Raw genomic sequence first — 12740 nt, 5'->3', positions numbered from 1 at the left:
TAAAGAGTGAGACAGGCAGGTTGTACACAGCCTAGGCAATCTGATGAGAAAAAAGGCCAGCTCAGAATCAGTGTGGAGAGCCCTCTCCAGCCAATACTAGATCTATCTAGGGGAGGTGTGGGCCTGAGGGAAAGACCATTAGCTGAGGTCATAGCACTTAAAAGACCCTGCTGTACCCCAAAACAGAATCCTCTGCAGAGCCATTGGTGCTAATGGATTACGAGCCTGGTTCCAGAGCTCCTTAGAACCTTGACTCCTTGAACAAGCCTGCTATCCCGTAAAAACCCAAGATCCATGGTGCTCTGCTGTTAAGGAGCAACTGCCTTCCTTCCCTAAGGCTACCCAAACACACCTTTCCTCGAGCACTCTCATGCACGCACACACTCTCACACAATTTCTCAGAGGAGGCTGAATGAACCCCCCACCCTGGCCAAATTCTAAGACACAAGTGCCCTTTGAAGCAAAGGGGCTAGTGAAATTCCCCGAGCTGGGGTCAGAAGACCCCTTCCTTCCCTGCCCATTGCTTTCTCGGTGGCAGGGATACTCACACTCAGGGCCGCCATGGTAAGGGCCTGCTCTGGGGCTGTCCCTCCCGCCACCAGCTCCGTTTATCTTGTCCCAGCCAGTCTCTCGGCATGGTCGAGCTTCCTGGAGTGAGAAGATTTCCGGCTGCCCTGAGTCGGAGCCCTCCACTCACCCCCATTCCCAGGCTGGGCCCCCGGCCTTGGGACCTCGACACTTGTTAGTAGCCATAAGAGAGTCAGTCTGTGTGGCCCCAGGAAGCAGCCTCTCAGTTTTAGTTCTCCTCAATCAGATTCAAGTCCAGGTCCCCAAAGTCCTGCTGGCACAATGTCCGCTTGCTCAGCGCCTGCCGGCCCCACCGCACGGACCCCTCCTCCTCCTCTTCGCTTTCACTCAGCACCTGGGAGGAATCCCCAATGGGGCTGCAGGAAGCAGAGAGGTGTGAGGGGCTACAGGCCATGAACCACGGTGGAGAGATACTGCTGCCTTCCCGGGCTGTTTCTTGGAGACAGAGACCTCCTGAGTATGGTTTCTGTCAAACAAACAAACAAAATTAAGGTAAAGAAGGATGCTAATTTCCCAGAGAACCCTGGCCCAAGTTGGATTTCAAAGTACCCCTCTCTTAGTTATCCTTGAAAGCAGGAGTTAGGGTGAGGTCGTGAACTCCCTGATAAAATTTTGAAAATTCAGTGTATGTGCACATTTCTTTGAGGAAAGTGCCCATAGTTTCGATCAGATTCAAGATTAGAAGCATGTTTATAAACTTCATATGGACAGGAATACTGTCTGCTTGTCTCACTCCTGTATTGCCAGTGCCTAGTCAGAGCCTGGTACATAGTAGGTATCCAACACTGCTTGCTGACTGGTTGAATGAATGACTCTATGAATAAGTCCTCAGAAAGTTTTATGACCCAGTGGTCTGGAAGGAAGAATATGAAAAAAGTGGGCAACTGCCTACAACAACTGCACTCACACTGGGAAGTCAAAAAACCATTTGTTGAGCAGATGAATGATGCAGAGCCTGTTTTGCTTAAGCCCTTACAGACCCACATGAAGCAGTAAAGGGCAAGTGACAAAACCAGCCTTGCATGAGGAGGGTTGGGGCACTGATGATGGGGCTTTTGTGGCTCATGCATTCTCAGAGAGGACGGAAAGTGTCTCTAGCAGGACAATCTGGGATCTCTGTTGGAAGGTCTAACATGGGTCTCACCCCAAGTTTCTCTGGCACCCCCAGGACTGAGAAATTTCACAGGACATGGGACTTTCAATGATAAAACCAGAATAATCCTGGGCAAATCGGGATAGTAGATCACTCTCAGCAAAAGCTCAGACAGAAAGGAGCTCCAAGGGAGGCCCTGCCAGGGGGGCCTGGAGCTACAGGACAACTCACAGGTGCAAATGGAACAGTCCCCCTACTCCGATCCAAGCTTCCCTAGTCCTACTGGTCCCACCTGATTCATCTTGTCAAAGTCCAAGGAAGGCCGCAGCCGCCGAGGGTCCTCCTCGTGGCGCCGCTTGACTCCAGCTTTGCGGGCATCAAGATCACAAGGTTGTGAGCGGCTTCGGGGAAGATTGCGCAGGCCTCGAGGTCTCCAGGGCAGCTCTGGGGAGGATGCGGGGGAGCTCCGGGCAGAGGGCAAGAAGCGGCTTGCCTGTGGGCCCAGGCTGGGTGACAGGGAGAAGCGACGCTGGGGTGGGCAAGGTGACAGGGACTCAGCATCACTCTCCCAGGAGCCACTTTGTGGGGAGGTGGCAGAGGGACGAGAAGAATCTTGGGCCAGGGCCAGGCTGAAGAAAGGGGGGCTGTAGGGTCTGTGGGGTGGGGCACATTGAGAAGAGGCACTGGGAGCTTGGAGGAACCTGAGGCTGGAGACCCGCTTCGGGGGGCTCTGGTGAGGCACCTGCGGCCCACCCCCTCCACCACTGCCCCGGTGCTTGATGGGAGTCCACAGCTTGGAGGGGGCGGGCCGCCACACCGGCTGCCAGCGAGACAGGTCCACGGGCACTGAGAGTGAGCGGCAGTGCCTCTTAGATGGAGGGGCAGGGGGCACAGGAAGCTTTTCTGGGTCTGGAGGCTCAGGGCTTAGGACTTGGGAGAGGGGCTGCTCCTGTGGGGAATTTCCTGGGCTGGGTGGTCTGAGGTGCAGGCTCAAGCCTGAGGGGTGGTAGCTGAGATTGAGGCTGTCCTGGAACTCAGCACAGGAACAGTGGGGCAGGCCCCTCCAGGAAGCACCTTCTGGAAGGCATTCATAATAAAAATGATATTAATGATAGCTAATATATTTTTAAGAGCTTACTATGTGCCATACAATGTGATGAGCACTTTATGTGAGGTTTCCCAAAAACGTCATGAGTTAGGTACTATTACTACCCCCATTTCACAGATGAGAGAAGTCCAGTAACTTGCCAAAAGTCATGCAGGAATCAAATGACCAAAAGCAGGGTTCAAAACCAGATTTGTCTGATGCTAAAGCTGCCTTTTAACCAGCATACTATATTGCCTCCAGTATGAGGAACCACCTGAAACTTAAAATATAGTCTCATATACTGCCTGCTGCTCCCCCTCAAAGGTGGAATGAGTCAAAAGAAGCGAACGTGTGAGAGCCATGCTCATCCCTCACTCTACTCCACCGAGCTCTACTTTGCTCCCGCATCCCCCAGCCCAGAGTTGTGAAAAGCAGGCCTATGCTCTCCGTCCTTAGCCTTTCCCTTTCCTATGTGTCAAAGCACCAAGACAGGAGGTAGGTGATCAAGCAGGTAAGAGATCATTTGTATTTCTAGGGAGGGCAAGTAGGGTGGGGAAGGCCTTTGCCAATGGAACCCATGCTTGGGAAAAACCCTAAGACTGCTCGTGTTCCTTTGGGTCTCGCCACCCACAAGGAACATACTTATAGGGAAAGATCTTCTAGCCATATTATGATTAGTTTAAAAAAAAAAAAAGTGCCAAATATACAGAATGCAACCTTTTGTGTTAAAAGCGTGGGAATAAAAACATTTACATTTATACTTGCTTCTATCTGTATAAAGAAACTCTGGTTGGATAGACAAGAAACTAATAACAGTAGTTACTTTTAGGGAGGTGATGGGAGCTGGGTGCAGAGGAGAGAGGAGAGGAAGGGAGACTTTTTTCAGTATAACGTTTTTGCTGTTTAAAAATTTTGGAAATGGGAATGTACTGCCTACACAAAAAATTAGATTATAAAAGTTCCTACAGGGGCTACTCTGGTGGTGCAGTGGTTGAGAGTCCGCCTGCTGACGCAGGGGACACGGGTTCGTGCCCCGGTCCGGAAGGATCCCACATGCCGCGGAATGGCTAGGCCCGTGAGCCATGGCCGCTGAGTCTGCGCGTCCGGAGCCTGTGCTCCACAACGGGAGAGGCCACAACAGTAAGAGGCCCGCGTACTGCAAAAAAAAAAAAAAAAAAAAAAAAAAAACCAAAAAGTTCCTACAAGACTAGAATAAGACCAAACTAAACAAGTAACTTCCATGCTGGTGCAGTAAAATGGAGACAAGCGCCAAACTCAGAAGGTGACCCTGGCAAGAAAATTGTGGAGGCAGGCTAGCTAGTCCTGGTTACTGAAAACCAATGAAAGAAATGCGTGGATAGAGGCATGGGCATACACACAAATATACACATCATGTCTTACCAGACACAAGCTGGAAAGGATTCCCACAGTTGGAGATGTCTACATGATCAGGCAAAGGCTAAGAGACAGAAAATATCCATCATGATTCAGGATCAGAACAGAGTTCCAGGAAGCCCTCTTCAGCTCACCCCTGCAATTCATGGGCTACAGGGATGTTAGGAACTCCTAAGTGTTCTCTTCTTCTTGTCCTCCCAAAGTTAGTGAGTAAAATAATCCACGTCTTCCAGTATCTCAAACCCTTTTCCACCCAAATTTTGGTGTCCCTTTTCTAACAGTGAAGAAAATCCCTGCCCCCTTCCTTTTGGGCTGGGTTTTGAGCCTTTAGTGGGCTCTTGCAATACAAGTACCATGATTCACACAGCACAGGACAAGGGTGAAGTAGTAACAACAAACAGCCTCCGAAAAAAGGGGGAGGGGGTCGTAGAGAAGCAGGAAGACTGGTCTTTTACCAGACTGATGCTGAAGCGTGTGCATTTCAGCTCATCCAGAGTCTGCTTCTGTAGCTGCTCAGTGATCAGGGTTATCATGATTCTCCCCGGAATTTGACTTGCACACTTTGGAGCAAATGATGGATGTCTTCCCTGTTGTTCTTCCAGACCTCACTCGTGAGCCGTCTTCTGCCACTGCAGCACCATTCTAGCACCATTGGGACTTCCCTCTCCAGTCATGCCTGCTGAGTCTGCCAATTACAGAGGGACCAGTCCCAAGTGATATTAGAGATGTACCTAGTCCAGAGATGGAAAATGTATGGCACACATACCACAGCATCCCTATGTCAGGCCTCTGGCAGACATCATTAATTGATCACAGCTCTTTCCTGCTAAGCCTAAACATAGCCTCAGAAACATTCTCAACCTGACACTCCGGATAACCAGTAAAATGAAATGGAGCTGGCAAGCAAGTTGAAACCTATTTGCCACTCCTAACCTGGTTCATGCTCTGCTCTGCCTACCCAGAATACTAGCACCACTTAGAAAATAGCTCAAATGAGAGAGATGCCCAAATTGTTATTTCCATCCTGATTAGTCCAGTATTTTATCTTCCAGTCATAAGCAAAGAGAGGTAACCTTTTCCTAAACTACAGAAAGAGTAATAGGGAACAGAACGGTACAGTGGTTTTAGGAATGACTTTCTGCTTCAAACCAATCAGAATAAACAAGGTATTATGTTCTCCTTTAGCCTCAACAGCTGATATTATATTATTGTTCTCCAACAGATACTGTACATATTCTCTTATAAGAGGATAAGGAAATGCTACCGAGGTAATTCCATTTACATTTCAACTCTACAGAGTTTAAAAACAACTCTGACTTCATTTGACTAAGTTTTTAGCCTGATTTGACTCAAAGACCATGAATACAATTAATCAAGACTCTTTCTCATGGTCAATTATAGTAGAAGCAAACTAATTCTATCAGAGGACAGGCTTCAAGCCCACAAAATTGCCTGAGGGGCCTCACTCAAGGGAGGAGGGGAAGTTAACCTAACATTTCCATACTGTTCTGCCTATTCCCAGAAATGACCAGCAGGCAGACAGCACACCAGACAGTGGAAGTAGCATTTGCTAGCAGAGAGAACTATCAAGAAATCAAATCTGGATCCGATTTGGTGTGATGGTCTTGGCAAATCATCAAACTTTTCTTTGCCTCAGTTTACCCATAGGAAAAATGGGCAGAATAATCTTAATATGTCACTGGGGGCTTCCCTGGTGGCACAGTGGTTAAGAATCTACCTGCAGGGGACACGGGTTCGAGCCCTGTTCCGGGAAGATCCCACATGCCGCGGAGCAACTAAGCCCGTGCACCACAACTACTGAGCCTGCGCTCTAGAGCCTACGAGCCACAACTACTGAAGCCCGCGCACCTAGAGCCAGAGCTCCGCAACAAGAGATGCCACCGCAATGAGAAGCCTGCGCACAGCAACGAAGAGTAGCCCCCACTCGCCGCAACTAGAGAAAAGCCCGCGCGCAGCAACAAAGACCCAACGCAGCCAAAATTAAATAATAAATAATTTATTTAAAAATATATATGTCACTGGGACAATATAACACAAATATCAAAATGTAAAAAGTATACCACCTGCCCTGTACAAATCAGGAGTTCACAAAGACTGCCATTTCTCACCCCTCCTATTTGTTGCTCTACAAAGCCTCAGAATGCCACAAGTGATAATATTAGGATGAAGAAGGCAATTGCATTCATCTATTTGGCTGGATATCAACCTCCCTCACCTGCATACCAAGAGAAGCCCAAAAGGCTCGACCTTGAGGGCAGATAACTTTCTACCTTGGCAAAAAAAAAAAAAGAGGGAACCCTCTCTACCCAATTCCCACCTCAGAGGGAGGCAGACCACAAGGAAAAGCAAAGAAATACACCTTGTCGTACTTGGAGTTCAGGAAAAAACGTTGTAGAAGTCAATCATCACTATAGTTAAATAACATTTTCATGCATAATCATCATTACCACCTTGAACAAAGTTCCAGCTTCCCGAGTGCTCCCTTCAGCTGCTTCCCCTGTTCTTGTAGAAGCTAAAGCTTATATCACTTCTGCTCTTGGTTTCTTAACTCTGCCCTCAAAGATCAACCAGAGAGGGAACCTAACTGTAGGCTTTTACCCCCAGAGACCCCAGCCATGAGGAGCAGGGAGTGAAGCAAACTCTTTCAAGCTTTTCATGAGGCATCTGGCCAAACAGCAAACTTCCAGCCCTCTCTGGGATCAAGTGAAGAGAGTGATTTTGTGTTTTTCTGCATTTTAATTGTTGGGATGTGGCCACACACGGCGGTAATTGGAACAATGCAGCTACCACCACGCAACTGATACTCTCAGTCTGAGTTTCCTAAAACAGGCCAGGCTGAGAGGGGGAACAGAACGGAAGCCATAAGGAATCAAACCAGGACACAAAAGAAGGCAAACCAGCTCCGCGAGGGGCCTCCTCTTTCTCAAGCAGGCAGAGGAAAAAGTATAAGAAGCCCTCTCTTGCCGCCTTCCTTCCCCTTCCATTTTGTGTATCTGAGGGGCAGAGACAGCTCTGAACGTTCACTAAGCAAGTTAAAACTTCTCAGCTTAACAACTGGCACGGGGGCTCAACCCTACACAGAGCAGCAGGCAGCTAGGCCCTCCCCCAAACCCCACCAGGCCCAACTCTCAATCCAGGCTTTCTCTCCACCATCAGCACCACCCCCGGCAAATAAAGGCTGGACCCCCACCCCACTGGGTGGCAGTAACCCCTGACATTACGGTTTCAGGGATGCTGAGGTTGTGCTGAAACCTCGATAACCTAGGATCAAGTCAGGTCAAGGGAGAGGAGAGTCACAAACCCCTGGGGACCTTCCCCCCAGGTCCCAGTCCCACAGCTCTGGGGGAGACTGAAGGAAAACATGAGGGAGGCATGAAGGTACATGAACAGGTATGTGGGGACCTGACTGCTCTTCCTCCATATGGCAGTGAGGGGATAGGGCTGACAAGTGGGGATCACCCCTCCCCCCACCCCAATGAAGAAGCAAAAGGCTAGCCCCCCCCCACTCCAATCTTCAACCTCTCCCTTGGTTGCCCTGCCTGTCCCCGCGGGGTGGGGCATGGGGCGTCCGCTGGCCTCTGGGGGGCGGGGGGCGCCGGGGCACGCTTGCGGGGGGCTGTCGCTCGTCTCTTCCCAATCAGCTTCCATCATCTGGCCGCGGGAAGCGAACTCAGGACGCAGGGTATGGAGAGGGTCTGGGACTTAGCGCTCCGCCACCCCCTCCCCCACCAGGTCCCGTGCTCTCCCAGCGGAGGCGGCCAGCGAGGCCGTGCCTCGAGGGTGGACGGGCTGGGGGAGGGGAAAGAGGGAAGGAGGGAGGGACGGTCTAGGTGCCCGCCCCGAGGCCCCAGCGCCACCTGCCCTCCGCCACCTACCGCGGCTCCTCCTGCTCCCAGGGCCGCGGCCGGAGCAGCTCTGAGCGCTCGGTTCGCCCCACGGTGCCCTTAAAAGGCGCCGGCCCGAACCAACGGGCCCCTGAGGAGAGTGGAGAGATCGCTCCGGTTCGCAGAACGCCCCTGAACCGTCCGCGGAGGCTCGAGACCCGCGTCGTTTCTCTCGCAAAGTCTTTCTTGGAGAGCACAGTCAGGAAGACGCCCGGCTCTTTAATTTAGCGATGAGGGTGGTTTCCTCCCTAGCGAGTCACCCCCTGCAAAATATTGCAGAAGGTGGACTGGCCCAGTTGGAGGCAAATCTCAAAACCCCCGGGGGAGGCCGTGTCGGTCGAAGGTAAACAAAGACATCGCCCCTGCCTTCTGTTACTACATCGGCCCCTGTACAGCCCCCAACTCGGTTCCGGCGCGTAACAGAATTAGCCAGGATTCCTCTCACCTGCTCTCCTACCCTCTAAGACCGCCACTCTGAAGGAATCCCCCTTCCCCCAGCAGAGGACCCGTCCTCGGCGTGAAGGTTTCTGGGAAGTGTAGTCCAAGCGCCGATTAGGGCCTGCTCTGAGTCCCGGGAGCCCCTCTTCCAGCTGCCGGATGGGCTCGAACGTTATAAACCCAGGATTTACAACGGTTGCGGGGCCGTTCCCACTTGGTTCTGTAATTAGCCGTCACCCAAAACACCGTAAATCTGACGAGGGCCCAGGGCGGTTCACTCCTTCTCCTCCCTCTACGCCCCCCCCCCCACCCCAGTAGGATGAGGTAATGGGATTGTGATTATGACATCATAGGCGGTTCAGTTGCTTGCGTGGGGGAGGGGGAGTTCGGTGGTTACAGCTGGACCACTCTCCTTAAGACAAAAAGGGAGGGAGGAAACAAGCAGCTGGGGAAAAGATGTTGATGGCGCTATACTTCCTCTTCAGGAAGAGGAAACCACCTTTTATTAAATCTTCACCACTACCACCACCTTCCACCTCAGCCAAAGTTTAAGTCCTTTTTGAAGAGACTGAATGTAGCCGTTAGCACGTGAAGAGGTTGTGGAACAGCTAGGTGGTTTCTGGCTCTTATGTAAATTTGAGTCTCAGCCAGCAAAGAAGGTTTAGAGAGAGGGTAAAATATGGGAAGAGGAGAGGTTTTAAACAGCCTTCGTGTTATGATCTCTTTGTAGGACAGAGTTTTAGATCTTTTTTAATCGATTGTTAAGTAGAAGTAGTGCAAGTAATCTTCACTATTACATTCAGCAACGAGTCCCCTGAAAGACATGTTTTCCCTAAATATTTTGTGTCCCACTCAAGTCTGGGACAGATAAGTAATTGTGATCAGCTAGAAGGTAGAGCCAGTGGTGGGGATCTTCCTCACAGAGCCAGGGAAGGGAGGAGACAGGAGGCACCAAACCTGCAAACTGGAAAAGAAGAGTAGAGGGAAAGTGAGGTAGTATCAAGAAAATGGGGGGGGGGGGAGGATGGGAGATACACTGCACATTTGTTTGCCCTGCACATTTCCCCTTGGCAAAAGAAGGGACAGGGGCCGTGAAGTGTAGGAGACATGGTTTCCAATAATTGCTGCTATGGAACACTTATGTGCCAGGCACCGTGCTGCATACTTTAAATATGTATTCTCATTTTTGTTTACAATCATCAAATGAGACAAAATCTCCTTATTTGTTGGATTAAACAGCAGGAGAGGTTAAGTGACTGCCCATGTGGTGGACAAAAGCAGTATTAAAAAGCAATCTGACTCACAACATTGTTAATCAACTATACTCCAATATAAAATAAAAAGTTTAAAAAAAGTCTGAGGTTCTAAAGCCCTTGGTCTTCACCACTTGGTGATCACCCTTTTTATTTAATAACAAAATACCATGCTTACTAAAGTTAAGTGATTGAGAGTAAGAAGTTAAGTTAGAATTGGTGCATTTGGAAAACACTGAAAGAAACTGAGACACTTAAAACAACCAAACTCTGCAACTCAGGTTTCATGTCTCCTTTCAAAGGAAGATGACACCCATTTCATCACATATAAAACAGCGCCCCCAGTGCAGCCCAACCTGTCCCCCATTACTAACTATAACTAGATTTCTTTATGCCACTTTTGGTTCAAGGTTTTTTACTCACGTCCTGCAATTTTTTCTTTCTGTCCCATTTCCCTTCTTTTGTTCTTGCGCTACTACCTTGAACCCCATCATAACTGTGACCTCTTGGGCCAGATCCCATCTCTGACCCTGCTCCAGTGGCTTTTAGCAGAGGATACTACCTGGGCTCCCTTCTGTTCTCCATCCAGATTCTTTGAGGGTTCCAGGGTCTGGAGCCAGTCATCCAAAGGGGTAGAATCCATTGGCTCTAAGAGACTGTCCATTCCCCACCTAAGAAGGCAGCAGAGTCAGAGGAACGTGCAGCTCATTCAGACTCTCCCTTTTCAGCCAGTGAAAGCTAAACCTCTGCAAAGTGGGGAGAGGTAGGGCTTAGTCCACCACTCAGGGAAGGAACAAGGAATAGTAGTGCACACACCCCTCAGCCTGCAGAGGCTGGCTGGGGGGGTCCCAGGAATGTAGGGCTCTTCTCCACTGCCTGATCTGGGCATCCCAAGAGCGACGGCTGTACCTCCTGTTCTTGTTTGGTGTTTGAGGGTGAAGTCCTGGCTGTCGCTGTGCCCTGGCAACAACATACATGTCAGACTGAGGTCAAGGTGAAGGGGCACAGCTCACTGCTTATCATGATGAATTAGGAGACTCATTAGGGATTCTCTGATAATGAGGTAAGATCAATGCCCACAATCCAAAGAAAATCTTTAAATTAGATTAAACATCAAAATTCCCAATTCCCTAATATTCTTTCTTCTGGGAAGGGTAAATTAGATATTCCAACTCCCTCAGAAGTCAAGAGAGATATAAAAGAAAATATTTGACATCTCTTTAAAATACAGTCTACCTTTTCATACATTAGTTTGTATGTATGCGTGTAAGCTTACATGTAATTAGGCAAGTATGTTGTAATTAGCCAAGTCAGATGGAGGCATGAGGTGAAAATAGATGGAAGAAAAAAAATTTTCATTAGCAAACATGGATAGAGCTTTAAAAAGTCTTATGGCCCACGTATAACTTGTTCCATTTGAAAAAAAACACTTGGAAACTTATCTGGGAGGCTAGACTGCTGGATAATTTATTTTAGTAATGCTACAACTTTGTGGGAGCATTCAGATTCTAGTATCTTTCCATCATCTGATAGTGAACAAAAGCCACGTGGTTGACACTCTTGTTGTGACTACCCACAACTGCACTCACTTGGGGACCTGCTGCAGAAAGCACTGGTAACCAGGTGTGCGCTTGCCATAATCTATCTGCTTTTGCCGCCGCTGTAGGACAATTGCATCTGTCTCTACCTCCCACCTGTGAGGAAGTAGACAGTCGTCCCATGAAGTGTGATGATGGTCATCAAAGTGGAAACCAACTCTTCCCACATTCCGTTAATCCCCAGCCTGATTGTCAAACTCACCTGGCATGGCAGGGCTCTGTACTGACTCCCACACTCACCATCTCTATCCTAGAGGATAAAGACTCTTCACACACCTCCTTTCTGGGGAAGCAGATTCTACAGATGAAAAGGGTATTAGGATAAAACCCAGCTACTCTCAGCCACTGCCACTACCAAGATCCTGACACCAGATAAAGGTATTTCTCACTTACTTTCTCTCAAAGATAAAGGCTGCATTTCTAATTCGTTTCTCAAAGTGTGGTCTGCAAGCCATCTGCCTGGGTAGCACCTGGGGGCCTTGATAATTCCTGAGCCCTACTCTAGACCTACTGAATTATCACTTTGGGAACATGTATTTTAAAGAGCTTCCAAGGTTGTTTTAAACATTTTTATGGAAAATTTCAAATATACAAAGAGAATAGCATAATCTCCTGCAACTCAAAGTATGGTCCCAGTACCAGCTGCATTAGCATCAGCTGGGAGCTTGTTAGACTTTCAGAATCTCGAATTCTTACCCAGATCTACTGAATCAGAATATGTATTTTAACAAGATCCGCAGGTGATTAGTATGCGGATAAAACTTTGAGAGCACTGATATCATGTACCCCCTAGCTACCGATCACCCAATACTCACGGCCAATCTTGTTTCACCTATACTCACCACCACTCCCACAGGATTATTTAAAAGCAAATCCCCAACATTAAGAATAAATTCTTAGTATCACCTAGTCAATGTTCAAATTTCCATAAACAACCAAAGTTTGGTATCCTCTGGACTGTGATAAGGATTACGCCGAGATGATTCAACTCTCCTACTTTCCTTGAAAAGGAATTCCCTTTACCGCATATAACCTAGCGTCTCAGATGCTGCGCGCTTAAAAGGGACACCGACCCAGGAAAGCTCTTGGAAGGAGCCAGTGCTACTCATCATAAATACACGCACCTGTCTCGCCGCAACATCTGCCACACGGGCGGCAAATGTTCCATCTACAGGGGAAGGCTAGCAAAACTAAGAGGGAAAGGTCCACGTAACGATACGAGAAAGAAGCAAGGGAAAAAAACAAAAACAAAAAACGTTTAAAGCACCCTTCCACCTAAATTAATTTCTCCAGGTATTGCCCTAGGGAGTGGTCGTCGCTAGCAATTTAAATGTCCCGGGGTTGGAGGGACTGAAGGAAAGGAGAGCTCAGAAAGGGTGTGGT

At 48.8% G+C, this 12740-nt stretch overlaps 2 protein-coding genes across 4 annotated transcripts; both read right to left on the bottom strand.

Moving 5' to 3' along the window:
* Positions 1–796: 796 nt before the first annotated feature.
* On the bottom strand, positions 797–4815 carry FAM53C (family with sequence similarity 53 member C). 3 transcript variants are annotated; one of them, XM_065875225.1, is made up of 4 exons: positions 4768–4815; positions 4170–4227; positions 1974–2758; positions 797–1054 (listed from the first exon to the last, which is right to left on the bottom strand). In XM_065875225.1, the coding sequence occupies exons 1-4, from the start codon at positions 4813–4815 to the stop codon at positions 797–799; spliced, it is 1149 nt and encodes a 382-aa protein (XP_065731297.1). The 3 variants fall into 3 exon arrangements, with proteins under 3 accessions (XP_065731297.1, XP_065731296.1, XP_065731298.1); XM_065875224.1 differs by lacking the exon at positions 4768–4815 and adding an exon at positions 4619–4696; XM_065875226.1 differs by lacking the exon at positions 4768–4815 and adding an exon at positions 4619–4696 and having other exon boundaries at positions 1974–2125.
* A 4020-nt stretch (positions 4816–8835) lies between these two features.
* On the bottom strand, positions 8836–12677 carry LOC136120056 (oocyte-specific histone RNA stem-loop-binding protein 2-like). Its single transcript, XM_065873507.1, has 6 exons — positions 12482–12677; positions 11560–11640; positions 11349–11453; positions 10576–10719; positions 10322–10430; positions 8836–9470 (listed from the first exon to the last, which is right to left on the bottom strand). Exons 1-6 carry the CDS (start codon positions 12523–12525, stop codon positions 9339–9341), a joined length of 615 nt encoding a protein of 204 aa, XP_065729579.1. The 5' UTR covers positions 12526–12677; the 3' UTR covers positions 8836–9338.
* Between the last annotated feature and the right edge of the window lie 63 nt (positions 12678–12740).

The sequence above is a fragment of the Phocoena phocoena genome, chromosome 3 (assembly GCF_963924675.1).
Source record: "Phocoena phocoena chromosome 3, mPhoPho1.1, whole genome shotgun sequence".
Lineage (NCBI taxonomy): Eukaryota > Metazoa > Chordata > Mammalia > Artiodactyla > Phocoenidae > Phocoena > Phocoena phocoena.
This window is presented reverse-complemented; position numbering and strand designations above follow the sequence as displayed.

What these genes read in the sequence shown, in the direction of transcription:
- FAM53C (XM_065875224.1), bottom strand. Translation starts at nt 4,696, where the DNA reads ATGATAACCCTGATCACTGAGCAGCTACAGAAGCAGACTCTGGATGAG. An exon ending in CACGCTTCAGCATCAGTCTG is followed by an intron (nt 4,228 to 4,618) that starts GTAAAAGACCAG and finishes TCTGTCTCTTAG; the next exon opens with CCTTTGCCTGATCATGTAGA. An exon ending in ACTTTGACAAGATGAATCAG is followed by an intron (nt 1,055 to 1,973) that starts GTGGGACCAGTA and finishes TTTGTTTGACAG; the next exon opens with AAACCATACTCAGGAGGTCT.
- LOC136120056 (XM_065873507.1), bottom strand. Translation starts at nt 12,525, where the DNA reads ATGGAACATTTGCCGCCCGTGTGGCAGATGTTGCGGCGAGACAG. An exon ending in TTTCTGCAGCAGGTCCCCAA is followed by an intron (nt 10,720 to 11,348) that starts GTGAGTGCAGTT and finishes TGTTGTTGCCAG; the next exon opens with GGCACAGCGACAGCCAGGAC. An exon ending in GAGAACAGAAGGGAGCCCAG is followed by an intron (nt 9,471 to 10,321) that starts GTAGTATCCTCT and finishes CTTCTTTTCCAG; the next exon opens with TTTGCAGGTTTGGTGCCTCC.